Below are 13353 nucleotides of genomic sequence, written 5' to 3' on the forward strand. Positions count from 1 at the left end.
TGATTCTGATAGCTTTTTTGTTTGTTTGTTTTTGTTTATCGAGACAGAGTTTCTCTGTGTAAAAAGTGCTGGAACTTGCTTTGTAGACCAGGCTGTCCTCAGACTCAGAGATTGCCTGCCTCTGCTTCCCGAGTGCTGGGATTACAGGCGTGCACCATCACTGCCTGACTTCTGCCAGCTTTTTTTTGTTCAGACCCAGCTCTAGCACACCATCCTACTAAGCCCACAGTCCTGGCTGAACATCAGACTGGGTTCCTGACAGCTCATAGTCACGTGCACACTGAAATTGGAGTTCCAGGAGAGTTGGTGGGCCCTCCCTACAGCTGTCTGCAAGTCAGAGGAACAAGTGTTTCTATGCAGAAACAGATGGCTGCACTGTATCTCCTCCCAGCTCTCATAATTACCAACCAGCTGCTGGAGCCTGAAAGGCGAAGGGATTAAGGGTTGTGGCTTAGTGCTGGTAAAATTTGGAGTGTGGTTCTAGGTGAATGGTGAAATGGAAAGGGCCTGGCAAGAGCAGGAAGCAAGGTCACTGCTGTTTGGGAAGAGTGGATGGATCTCCCTAGAAGAGGAATGGGCCCTTCTGTGCTTATTTATTTATTTATTTATTTATTTATTTTATTATTACTCTTTGGTGGCCTGCCAGCCAGCTTGTAAACATCTGGAGACTTATTCTTACTTATGAATGCCTGGCCTTAACTTGTTTCTTGTTAGCTTTTCTTAAATTATCCTGTCTACCTTTTGCCTCTGGGCTTTTACCTTTCTCTATTCTGCATACCATTCTTTACTTCTTATATAACATGGCTGGTTATGTGGCTGGGTGGCTGGCCCCTGGCATCCTCCGGTCCTTCTCCTTTTCTCTCTCTTCCCTCTTCCCTTGAGCCTAGACTCCTCCTCCTAATTATTCTATGTGTCAGCCTCGCCTATCCTTTCTCCTGCCTAGCTATTGGCCATTTAGCTTTTTATTAGACCAGTCAGGTGTTTTAGACAGGCAAAGTAACACAGCTTTACAGAGTTAAACAAATGCAGCATAGAATGCAACAACACATCCTTGCATCATTAAACAAATATTCCACAGTATAAACAAATCTAACACATCTTCAACTATTATATCCCAACACCCTCCAGTGCTTGGAAGTGGGGGGAAATAATAATGTGCCTATGTGTGCTTAGGGCCAGAGTGAGACAAGGTGAGGAAGGAAGATGGCAGAGATATTGGGAGGCTGCTGAAGGAAAGATCTCACATAGATCTTGGGATTCATAGAATATCCGGTGGCTTATTTGGGTGTGTGGGGGCAGTGGGTATAGCCACTGCTTTTGTATGTGGGTATAGCCTGCTGCTTGGTTTTCTTGGGGGCTGTCCTGTCCTTGGAACACCGGGTCAGAGCCCTAAGAGAATCTAGGGACTGAGGAACAAACCCATCCTTGGTGTCCTCCCCACCCACTCTGAACACTGGGGATCCTGCATGTGTTACATAAAGAGCTTATTCTCATTTCTTTCCCTTTTGCCTACAGGTGGATCTTGAGCGAACCTTTACATTTCGAAACTCAAAGCAGACCTACTCAGGGATTCCCATCATTGTAGCCAACATGGACACTGTGGGGACATTTGAGATGGCTGTGGTGATGTCACAGGTAGGAATTCAACTACGTCACTACATCCTCGGCTTTTTGGCTGTGTGTGCGTCAGGTGCCTGGAGTCATTCCTTACTGAATCTGATTGTTACAAGAGACATGCCTTTCCTGCTTCTGTAGTCAGAAGATAGGCCACATATAAACTCTGTCCTCTGTGAAATGGTCTAGCTGTTTCCTCTGTGAAGATACCTATGATGGTTTTAAAAATTAGGCTTTCAAAAGGAACTTAGGCAGCAGGATGAATGCCATATGGAAGAGGCCCATCCCCTTAAAAACAAAGACAGCCACTCTGCATGTAGCACGTAATGCACTGTGTTGGTGGGGTGCTATTGTTTACGCTGTAAATGTATCTCTCAATTCTTATCATAATTTCTTGGGGGTAGCCTTCTTCTGCAGATGAGGAAACTGAGGCAGACAGAGAAAGAGGAGGGACATCTCGTCCCAGGGCCTTCAGTCAAGTAGAGAGGCAAGGCATAACCCCAAAGTGAGTTCAGAATCTGCCGGACACATCTCTCAAACGATGGACCCCAAGGCAAGTTCAGGGTGTCTTTTGACGAGTGTCTTGGCCTCAGGAGAAATGGAGGGACACCAGTCATAGGTATTTGCTGCCTCACAGAGCTGTGTGTTGGGGGTGAGAATCTTCCACTTCGGAGACCGGAGTGTCTCCTGATGAGGAGCGTGGAGATGTGTATCTGTTTCTGCTCGTATAAATGCAATTAGTCAGAAAAGCAGCTCCCTGTGGGTGGCAGGTCTGACTGCGGGAGGCGCTGGATTCGTTATCAAGCGGCGATGAGGGGGGAAGAGAGTCTCAAATTATAAACTCAGAAAGTGGAGTTGGAGGTCATCCATCTGACTGAGGATTGTCGTGTGACTGTCAGCTCTGCAGAGAGGGGTCTGAGGCGAATGAATGAATTGCTAAAGGGATGTGGTGGTTTTCCCTCCCAAACTTATCCTTGCTTGTCTTATTAATGACTGCTCGTGATGATGTTCCGTGCATGCTGCGGCGGGAGCTGTGGCGGGAGCAAGTGTCCTGAAGGTCCATGTGTTAAAGGGATTTTCCCAAGGTGGTACTTTTCCGGGCAGTAGAACCCTTAAGTGATGGGGCCTGGCAGGAGGTCTTTAGGTCATTTTAGGAGTGGCCTTGAAAGGGAGTGTGGGTCCCCAGTGTCTTCCTCTCTCGTCCTTCCTCCCTGACTGGGGATAAGGTGAATGGTTTTGGTCTGCTCTGTACTCCCGCCATTATATGCTGGCGTGCCACAGCCCCAAGAGCAACGGACCCTTCGACAGAGCAAGCCAAAACGAACCTTTCCTCTGTGGAAGTTGATTCTCTCAGGTGCCTGACTATAGTTATCGTTGATAGCAATTAACAGTATAAATGGGTGTGGGGCTCAGGGAGCAACACCCGTCTGGGTTGTCTGTGCGCTTGAGTGGTATCCGTGCCCCTCCCACTTCCACTGGGAGGTTCTCCGGGAATGCCATCGCCTGCGTTGGCAGAGGTCGCCGTGTGTGGGTTCCGTGAGTTTTCTATTTTTAGGATCCGCAGACGGTGTGAATTAAGGGAGTCAGAGAATTTCAGAGTAAGGCATTGGAGGTGTGGGGTGACTCAGAAGTCAGAAAGGAAGCCTCAGAGGAGGGACGTTTGATGTTGACTGCTAAATGAATTATTTCTTCCTCCTCTGCCCTATGCCCCTCATCTTGTCCTCTAGCTCTGACTGGTCTTCCGCTGCCACCAGACTTCCCATCTCAGCCTTCAGGGCACTGAGTGCTAGAGTTTTAGCCTTACCCAGCTTTGCTATATATTTCTTAACTTCCTTAAGTCCCATTTCTCTTACAACAATAATTCTGTTCAAAGCTGTTCTGAGAATCCCATTGTGTCAGCAAAGCGTTGGCCCCATGGTAGTCAAGTCTGGTTCAATAGCCAAAGATGTAGAGTTATTATTTACATAACGCCCTCCCTTCCTAGCTTTCAGAAAAAAGCATTTAGGCTGTGTATTGGTGGAGGCTTTGGGTTTAGGGCAAGGTCCTTTGTTTGGCTGAGCAGAAGCTTGCATTAGGATGGTCACTGTCCTGGTCTGGAGGACCGTCTACCTATATGTTCTTGACCTGCCTTGGGTGTGGGCAAAAACTAGGTGAGCCATCTGGGTGGAAAAGCTCCTTTATTCTTGCCTCTTGGCAGACTATCCCTGGCTGAACACACATTGTCTACATCCTGTCGGAGCTGGAGAGCATTTCTGTGATCCCTTGTTTCACCGCATGCACCTTGGTTTGCTTGCTGGCTGCTAGGAACACATTCAGAGCAAATGAGGCCTGAATGGCAGCCGCAGATGGTTTTGTCTGGGGCTTATCTCGCAGGCAGGTGGAGGGCCTCCTTCCCTGGCTCCTTCCTGACAAACTGTCTTGTTTCCTAGCACGCCATGTTTACAGCCGTTCACAAGCATTATTCCTTGGAAGACTGGAGACGTTTTGCGGAGAACCACCCCGAGTGTCTGCAGGTACGATGATGATGCGTTTTAGTGACAAGGGCAGAGTTGAAGAAAAGTCTTCCCTGATGTCAAAAGTATTTGGAGGCTGGTGGGTCGCTGCCAGAGCGTTGCTGAGGAAACCTGCCTCGTGGGGTCTTAGCAAATGCCAGGATGCCCTGTGAGGACAGCTTCGCCTTTAAAAGCATCCATCACCACAGCCTGGGGAAGGCCTCGCTTCCTGTCAGGAGTTTCCAGGTGAACCCAATCTAAGTGCTTTTTCCTGGCTACAGACAAGGGGTCCTAATTGTAACAAACTGCCTTTTATTTCAGTACTCTATACCCCTGCTAGGATGGCTGTCATTAGAATGTGAGTTGTGTTGATGTGGAGAAGTTGGAGTGCTCATATGTAGTTGGCAGGCGTGTAGGTGCTGAGGCTGCCTTCTCGATGACCTAAAAATTCCTAGTGCTGGGTAGTTTAATGTCAACTTCACACAGCTAAGTCATCTGAGAGGAGGCAACTTCAATTAAGGAAATGCTTTTATAAGATAGAGCTGTAGGCAAGCCTGTAGGAATGTTCTTAGGTAGTGATTGATGGGAGGATCCAGCCCATTATTGGTGGTGTCATTCCTGGGCTGGTGGTCCTAGGTTCTCTCGGAAAGCCAGCTGAGCAAGCTAGGAGGAGCCAACCTGTAAGCAGCACTCCTCCATGACCTCTGCATCAGCTCCTGCCTCCAGGTTCCTGCCCTGTTTGAGTTCCTGCCCTGACTTCCTTCGAAGCAGAAGCCAGATAAGCCCTTTCATCTCCCAGTTGCTTTGGTCATGGCGATTTGTCACAACAATAATAACCCTGACTAAGACATTCAAGAGAGTAAGCATGAGTTACCATGTGACCCAGTGGTTCTATTTCTAGAAAAAATGAAACCATGTATTCACACATAGACTTATTCATGAATGCTCATGATATTTACAATAGCCCAAAAGTAGAAAATGTAAACTAAGCAACTAAAATGTGTCGTTGATGAACAAATAAATGAAATATGATCTGTCAGTACGATAGGCTGTTGTTCAGCCACAGAAGGGAAGGAAGTACTGACTCATATTCAAGTGCGAACAAACCTTGAGAACATTTTGCTAAGTGCAAACCAAACACAAAAACCAACAAGAATGATTTCACTGATGCTAAGTGCCCATGGTAGGCGAATACTCAGAGACATGGTTACCTGGGCCTGGAAGCAGGAGGAAGGAATTAAAAGAGTAATGCCTAACATTCCTCTGGAGCCAGGCCTGGTGCTATAGCCTGTAATCTCAGATACTTAAGAGGCTGAGGCAGGGGAAACTCAAGGTCAGGGGCAGCCTGGGCAATTTAGTAAGACCTGTCTCTGTAATAAGGAGGAAGAAGGAAGCTTGAGATGCAGTTCAGCCAGGATTTATCTGTAAGGATTCAAAAGTATATGACACCCTAGATTCAGTACCTGTTAAAAAAAAATTAAAACCCTTTTTGAAACCAGTAAAATGTTCTATAATAACGATATCACTGAATATGCTAAAAATCATTGTGCACTCATGATAATGTCTTAGTTTAAGGTTTCTGTTGCTGTGGGAAAGCAGCTTGTGGAGGAATGGGTTTATTCCATCTTACAGAATGTGCATTGTGTCCTCCGTCATCTAAGGAAGTGAGTGTCAGAACTCAAGACGGGCAGGAACTGAAGCAAGCGGAGGCCACGGAAGAGTACTGCTCACTGGCTTAGAATTTGCCTCTTTTATATCACCCAGGCCTACCAGCCCAGTGGTGGCACTGCCTAGAGTGATCTGGGCCCTCCTGTGTCAATTGTCAATCAAGAAAATATACCTCAGGCTTGCCTATAGGCCAGTCCGGTAGCAGCATTATTTCAACTGAGATTCCTGCTTCCGAAATGACTGTAGCATGTGTCAAGTTGACATAAAATTAGCCAGTCTAGGTGACTTCCATGCTGAGTTGCTATGTCTCTGTATCCCTGCTCCTCTAAGAAAATGGGTGTTTTAAAATGATATCTATAAGCCCTCCCATAAGATGACTGAGTTCCTATCCAGTGCATTCTGCTGGTTCTAAGCCAAATCCAGCAGTGAGGTCTGGGCCCGCCTCGTTGTGGGCAGATCATTTATGATGAGATAATGATTTCGAGTGCTGCTGCTGTCACTATGATTTAATTAGGTGTGGGCTTCCACTACAAAAACGTTAGCTTAGGAGATAGAATAATTCTGGCTCGATATAAAGTTTTTCATTTTGCTATATTGTTCAGAGTATCTCTCCATAGTCTTTGCATATGCCAAAGTCCTTGGTTGCTCAAGTTCTGCAGATAAATCTACATATAGCCTATACATATTCTCCTATAGATTTAAATCACTTCTATATGACTTGTAATGGCCCATACAATGCAAATGCCATAAAGCTAGGTATTGCATCCTACTGCTTAATAACAACAAAACAGCAAAAATCCCACATCAACCTGGGTGTAGATTTTTAAAAAAGACTTATTTGTATGTGTGTGTTTGCTTGGACGTGTCTGGTGCATTACATGTATGCCTAGTACCAACAGAGGCCAGGGGAAGGTGTTGTATCCTCAGGAACTGGTGTTACATATGGTTGTAAGCCTTCGTGTGGGATGCTGGGATCCAAACCTGGGTCCTCTGTAAGAGCAGCAAGCACTCGACACCACTGAACTGTCTCTCCAGGCCCTGGTTTTATTTACTTGTTTATGATGTTTTAGTTTTTCCCCCTCTATTTCTGTGGTGACATACTCTGTCAAAAGCAACTTAAGGGAACATTTAATGTGGCCCACAGTTCAAGGGTACAGATTGTCAGGCTACGGAGGTCGAGGTGGCAGGAACTTGGAGCAGCGAGTCACATGTATCCACAGTCAGGAAGCCTAGAGTGATGAACGCATGCTGCTGCTCAGCCCCCTTGCTCCATTTACATATATCTCAGGATGCCACAGGCCTCCCACCTCAATTACTGCGCACAAGGTAATCTCCCAAAGGCATGCTCAAGAGGCCTGACTCCTAGGTCATTCTAGAGTCTCTCAAGTTGACAATACTAACAATCATTTAGTATATGGTGTAGCTCAGACTGCCCTTGAGCTCAGTCGGTAGAAGAGAATCACTGACAGCCCACTTCCAGTTGAGGCATATTCCATATCCAGCCACACTTTTTCTTTCTGGAAACGTCCCATGGTGCCCTTCTGTAAGGTTTCCCCCTAGGATACGTTTGCATCAGTAGCTGTACAACACAGAGTTCTACCCAGCAAGCTTGAGAAAACTGAGTAGAAGAAGCTGAAGACAAGGTCTTGAATATTTCCAAATGTGTTTGCTGGGAGGTTTTGTTGCTGAGTCCCAGCTTCAGGGATGGGTGTAAGTCAAGGGTGGGCAAGAAAACCAGAAGTTTTGGTTGACCGTGGAAGGAGCAGGTCTCCTTTTACCTCTGCTGCTGTTTAAGTTTCTTGAACACAGCCTCCGTGTTTGCTCAGGGTAAACCTTGAGGGTGGCCGGATGGAGGAGCGTCTTCCTTTGAATATAGCCGTTCGTGACACCTTCTTTGCTTCCCTTTGCCGTAGCATGTAGCCGTGAGCTCGGGCAGTGGGCAGAGTGATCTGGAGAAGATGAACCGCATCTTGGAAGCCGTGCCGCAGGTGAAGTTCATCTGCCTGGATGTGGCCAACGGGTATTCGGAACACTTTGTGGAGTTCGTGAAACTGGTCCGATCCAAATTTCCTGAACACACCATCATGGTAGGTTTGATGGGAGACCCTCAAGGAAGCCAGCTATGTACTAGGGGAGGGGTCTGTGCCTTTGCGTAGCTTTTGTTGCTAGAGTTGTGAATCCCCAGGAAATGGAAGACCTGAAGAACCAGCTTGCCTTTGAAAAATGAATAGAGTCCTGGTTAACATGGTGGATGTTGGCTCCTTAGTTTTGATAAATTGTCTGTTACCAGATGTGACCTTTAAAAAAAGAGAGGGGGATCTTCACCACCTCTTGGTAGAATGTATTTATTTTAAAACTGGAAGCACATGCCAGGCTTTCAGTTCAGCATGTTGCCCTCCACCCCACCCATGCTCGTCAGCAGAAAGCTGTGCCACTAGGGTTAGACTCAGTGACTGTAATTTTATGAGAATCAATAAATGATGGTAGCTTGGCTGAGACAGCGTTATATCGAAGACCTTTGGTGACTTTTCCATATTTTCCCAACTCTTAGTACCTTTACTCACTCAAGCTGTGTTGATTCTTTCAAGGCTAAAAGCAGGTGGTCATCACTAGAGTTACAGTTGGACTTTAGGGGGACAAAACTTGTATTTATACCTGTCTTTCCTGGTCTACATTAGTAGGGTATGTGGGAATGACCAGTGCCTGGTTTACCCCTGCCACCTCTGTCTTTTCAAGCCTGTTTGCCTCACGTTTCCCTGTCGGGAAGTTGGTAGAAAAGTATAGTTTCTGCTAGTGGAGTTCAGTGTCTCTTTAGGGGCCTTTCTTTGCTAAGTTGCTTTTGGCCATGGTGCTTTATCACAGCAACAGAAGATTAAGTAATACAGAAACCACCTCATTGGAAGAAATTGGGTCAGGGTCAAGGTATTCCCCTTCAAAGACATGCCCTTGTCCACATACTTTCTTCAGTGTGGTCTCAGTACTTTATGTAGCCTGCCTCCCTGTGAACCCATTAGTGAATTAATTCACTAGTGAAGTCGGTACCCTCTTGATCCAGTCACCTCTTGGCAGTACCTCCAGCTAAGGACTGAGTCTTCAACACCTGAACCCCTTAGGGAGCCCCTTCATACCCTTGCAATTTACTTCCTGAGATTGACTTCTTAATGATCAAGATGCCAGGAGCATCTTTCTCTGTTGAGTCTTTGACACAGATTCTTGACCTAGCTCCTCTTAGGTCTTACCCTCCCTTGAGACAGATCTTCATCTGACTTCTCTACATCCTCTGTAGACTTTGCTGAGCTAGAAAGCCAGCCACTGTGTGGGAGTCTGTGAGCTGCTCCAGCCAATGACCTGAGAAGGCGGTCATCAAACCTTGGATTTAAAACCAAGATAGCTAGGAGCTACAGGTAGCCTACTGCTCTGGGTTGGGACTAAGCTCAGGTCTATGGGATCTGACACCATCTCCATCAGATCTCTGGGATCCGATACCATTTCCATCCAATCTCTGGGATCTGACACCGTCTCCATCCAATCTGTGGGATCTGAAACTATCTCCAGGTACCATCTGAACAGAGTTAAATTGTAGGACATTCTGCTGGAAATTCTTTAAGGCTTGGGAGGACACCCATGTGTTTGTTGCATGCAAGAGTAAGAGTTTAGCTTTCCCCTACATCCATAAATACTCAGCCTATTTTAGGGAGATGCCAGGTTCCTCTCCTGTTTCCAATATTTTGGTAAAGACTAGGAACAGTTATCTACTACAGACCAGGAATCTTAAACTCTGATTTGTGAGGTTGGAGAGATGGCTGACCACTCTTCCAGAGGACCTGGTTTCAAATCCCAGCACCCACCCACATGCAACTCACCACTGTGTGTCTCTAACTCCAAGATCTATCATTCTTACACAGAAGTACCTGCAGGCAAGGCATATAAAATAAAAGGAAATAAATTTGAAAACCAAAAATCTCAGATTTGTTTTTAGGTTTGGGGATTTATAATCAATGCTGCATTAACAAACAAAACTGCTTTTGGAAGGAAGCCCTGAAGGGAGAGCCCATCCGCTATGCTGTACGTTTAGACTTGGTGACATCCCCTTGTCCTTGTCTACCTGCCACCGCAGTATGGGGTAAAAGGTACACTAGTTGGGGGGACTGACTTTGGGCCTGCACTGGAGCATGGTGAAGTTGCTGTCCCTTCCTGTGCCCCAGTACCACTCAGGCACACCTGGCGCCCCGGCCCTAGCCTTTGTGGTACCTTTCTTCCAGGCCACTAGAAAGAGGGAAGAGAAATCTGAAATTCCAGAAGGAGAGAAGCCCTGATCCCCAGCGGGGATGTGGTGACCGTGAATAGCACTTGACAGTAAACTTAACTTCTCTGATGCCAGGTCAGACATAGAGAAATCTCAACATGTATTTGTTGGAGATACAGTGCCCTTCGTGGCTTCCATGAGACAGGGAGAGAAGGCTGCTGTGATCCGGAGGGGTCTGCAGGGGTCTGGAAGAGTCTGGAGGGGTGAGATCTACCTCCCCTGCTTTAGTTGCTCTGCGAACATGGAGGGTTAATGGCCGAGAGACTGCTTCCCTTTACTGCCCTTGTGGTGGGCAGGTTGCTTACAGAGGATTAGTGGGAAATGACACAGGCTTAAGGAGGTGGCTTAGTGGTTCTGTTTCACATCTTTGGTAACCTTATAAATTATGAACAGTGCATAAACAGGGACGTTTAATAGGGAGTTATAAGCCCTACTTCAGTGACCCTATACCCGGAGGCCCCTACTCCTCACCTCAGGTTTTCTCATAGTGACTGCTTCCTGCTTGGCAGCTGTCTGATGTTGCCACCTACGCATTTCTAAAGAACACCGCTTGAGTCAGTCTGGTTCAAGTTTTCTGTGAATGGCCAGGCCGTCCATGTCATCTTTGGCCCCGTAATGCATTTGACACCCTCCCTGCTGTTTTCTCTGCTGGGTCTGTGATAACTACTGCCTAGCGGCCCTTCTGGCTCCAGTCTTCTGTCTCCACCTGAGAACTAGTTGCAGCGCTGTTGAACTCTCCAGCCCAGTGTCCTGTCCGACTCCATTCCGGCTGCTGTCAGAATACTATATACCCAGTGACTGATAAACAGCGGAAACTTACTGGACAATCCAGGACCAAGGTCTGTCCCTGTCTGGTGACTCTGCTCCTGAATAGGTGATTTGTAGCTGTATCCTAACTGCAGACACGTCCACATGTGCTCCCTCAGTCCTCGAAGGAGCAGCCATCCCATTTATGAGAGCACCTTCTTGAAGGCCGTATTTCTTCATCTTAGTGTCCTGAGGCTTAGGCTTCAGGATTACGCCATTCGAGAGGACACAAGACATTCAGACCACAGCATCCCTGAAGTCCAAGGGCTCATGACCTGAGCCCTACAGGAAAAGGGAAAAGGAGTTTGAGGACACTAGGACACTAAGAAATGGAGAATAACTGTGGGGGTCACATAGCACATGCTATTTTTTTCCCCATACAGTAAACCCCAGTAGTTGCTCAGTTGCTTTTAGGTAGTACATTGCATTGAAAGCCTGTCCTCTGAGTAGTGACTCCTGGAAGAGAGGTGGGACCTGGGCAGTGGGATTGCTTTAAGAAGTTTGGAGAAAGGGCAGGGGCATAGCTCAGCTGGTGGAGTATTTGCCATGCGAGCATAGCGACCTGAGTTTGAGTCCCGGAAACTGTGTAGAAAAAGAAAACAAAAATGGGTACATGTGACCTCAGTGCCTGGGAGGTAGAGACAGGGAAGTCCCTGGAGCTCCCTGGTAAGCCAGCCTAGCTGAATGGGAGCGCATCGGGTAAAAAGGGAAAGGCCCCCATCGTGAAGAATAAGGTGGATGGTGTCATGAGGTTGACCTCTGGCCCCCACACTTAGGCACACACATGTGCGTTCTCATATACACACATCCAAGCACACAGAAATAAAGATAGGCCCCCACTTCTCAAGATATTGCAAGCTTAAAACGGCGGGCTGGTGGTGAGGGCCGCACTTGGCCTGTTTGCAGACTGAGGTGAACTGTGTGCCAGGCTCAAGAACAAAGGCCAGGGGAGATTGGGAGGACAGGAAGGAGTGGAGGATGGGAAACAGGGAAAGCCCGTGCTGCAAGTGCACAGCCAGGGGTTGCCAAGCGGGAGCCAGGCAGAAAGGGGGTGGGTAGTAAGTTCCCAGAAGCCTCTAGGCAACCTCCAGCAGCAGGACTCTGCAGTGCCTGCTGGCTGGCCAGGGGGAGTTTCGTGGTTCTGCTCGGTTTCCACAGCAATGAACTGAAGACTTTGGCAAGGTAGATGTTTACTCCTAAGCTATTCACTGCCTGCGCTGACCCCTGGAATTTGCCGTTTATTCGGAAACCTCCAGTTGACGCTCATGCCTTGGCTCTCTGTGGTTTGGAAAATGTTAATTTCTCTTCTCTGGCTTCCAGAGGCACTGTGGGGAGGAATTAGCATTTGCCCGGTGTTCTCGAGCTGAAGGGCACTAGGTGAATGCTGAGTGCTTTTAGAATCATTGCCCAAGCAGGCAATTCTTGGCCTCGCACCAGGCCAGGGCTCCTTGCCTTGCTGTTCACCCCTGGCCAACTGGGGAAGGGAAGGCAAAGGTGCTGCCTGAGGGGAGGGGCTAACTATTCCTCAGTATTTTCCTGCTCATCATTCTAGATGCTCTTAATTGGGTTAATACAGACTTGGCATGTCTATTTTCTTTTCCCCTCTTTTTTTTCTTTTTTAATTTCATTTTTGGGCATTGAACCTATGGTTTCATATGCTTAGACAGGGATGTTTTTATTCTGCCCCCCTCTCCCCTCAGCCCTGGATGGAACCCAGGCCTTTAAAAATACTAGATGAATGTTATACTAAGTCACACCCTCAGCCATCTTTGTTAATATTTAGAGACAGGACCTCACTAAGCTGTCTCCACTAGCCCTAAATTTGTGATCCTATTGATTGCCTTCCTACATTGGTTGGATTATAGGCGTGTGCCACTAGGCCCGGGCATCATTTCATTTTTGACTAGGGCCTTGAAGCTGCAAGTTGCCTTGCTTCCCTGGGTCTATTAATCTGCTTTCCAACAAAAAAAATCCTGAGAAAAAGTGAGGTTTGTTTTGGTTTCGGGTTTCAGAAATTGCAGGTCATGGTCATATAACTCTGGGTCTGTGTCAAGGTGAACATCATGGCAGGGTGTATTTGGTAGAGTAAAACCACATACCTCATAGGGAAGCAGAGACTCGGAGATGAAGGTGACTAGGGATGAGACACACCCTACGGACATGTCCTCAGCACCCACTTCATCTAACCAGGCTCTGGTCTCCTGAAATTCCCACATCCTCCCCCCAAAGAACTTGAGAAGTCAGGAATTCATCAATGGATGAACCTATTGAGACAATAGCACCCTCAATTCCCCCGAGTCCCACCCGCCAATACTGCTGCATTGTAGACCTAGCCTTTGCCTATGAGCTTTCGGGATATTTTGGGTATCTCATGACCCTGGGATAGTGGGGGTGCCTGACAGGAACAGCTTCCTGCCTGTCTCTGTGCCTCAGATCAGGGCACATAGTCCAGGAAGTGAACAGGCA

The 13353-nt window shown here is 47.3% G+C and overlaps 1 protein-coding gene across 2 annotated transcripts in view; it reads left to right on the plus strand.

The window, feature by feature from the left end:
* Positions 1-13353, plus strand: part of Gmpr (guanosine monophosphate reductase) — a 36726-nt gene that overhangs the window by 6446 nt on the left and 16927 nt on the right. For both annotated transcript variants that reach the window (XM_050144036.1, XM_050144035.1), the window contains exons 2-4: positions 1516-1635; positions 4044-4127; positions 7688-7861. In XM_050144036.1, coding sequence (XP_049999993.1) covers positions 1516-1635; positions 4044-4127; positions 7688-7861 — 378 coding nt within the window. The remainder of the gene's footprint in view (positions 1-1515; positions 1636-4043; positions 4128-7687; positions 7862-13353) is intronic.

This window comes from Alexandromys fortis, unplaced genomic scaffold (genome assembly GCF_014885135.2).
Source record: "Alexandromys fortis isolate MF-2015 unplaced genomic scaffold, M_Fortis_MF-2015_v1.1 scaffold_1, whole genome shotgun sequence".
Lineage (NCBI taxonomy): Eukaryota > Metazoa > Chordata > Mammalia > Rodentia > Cricetidae > Alexandromys > Alexandromys fortis.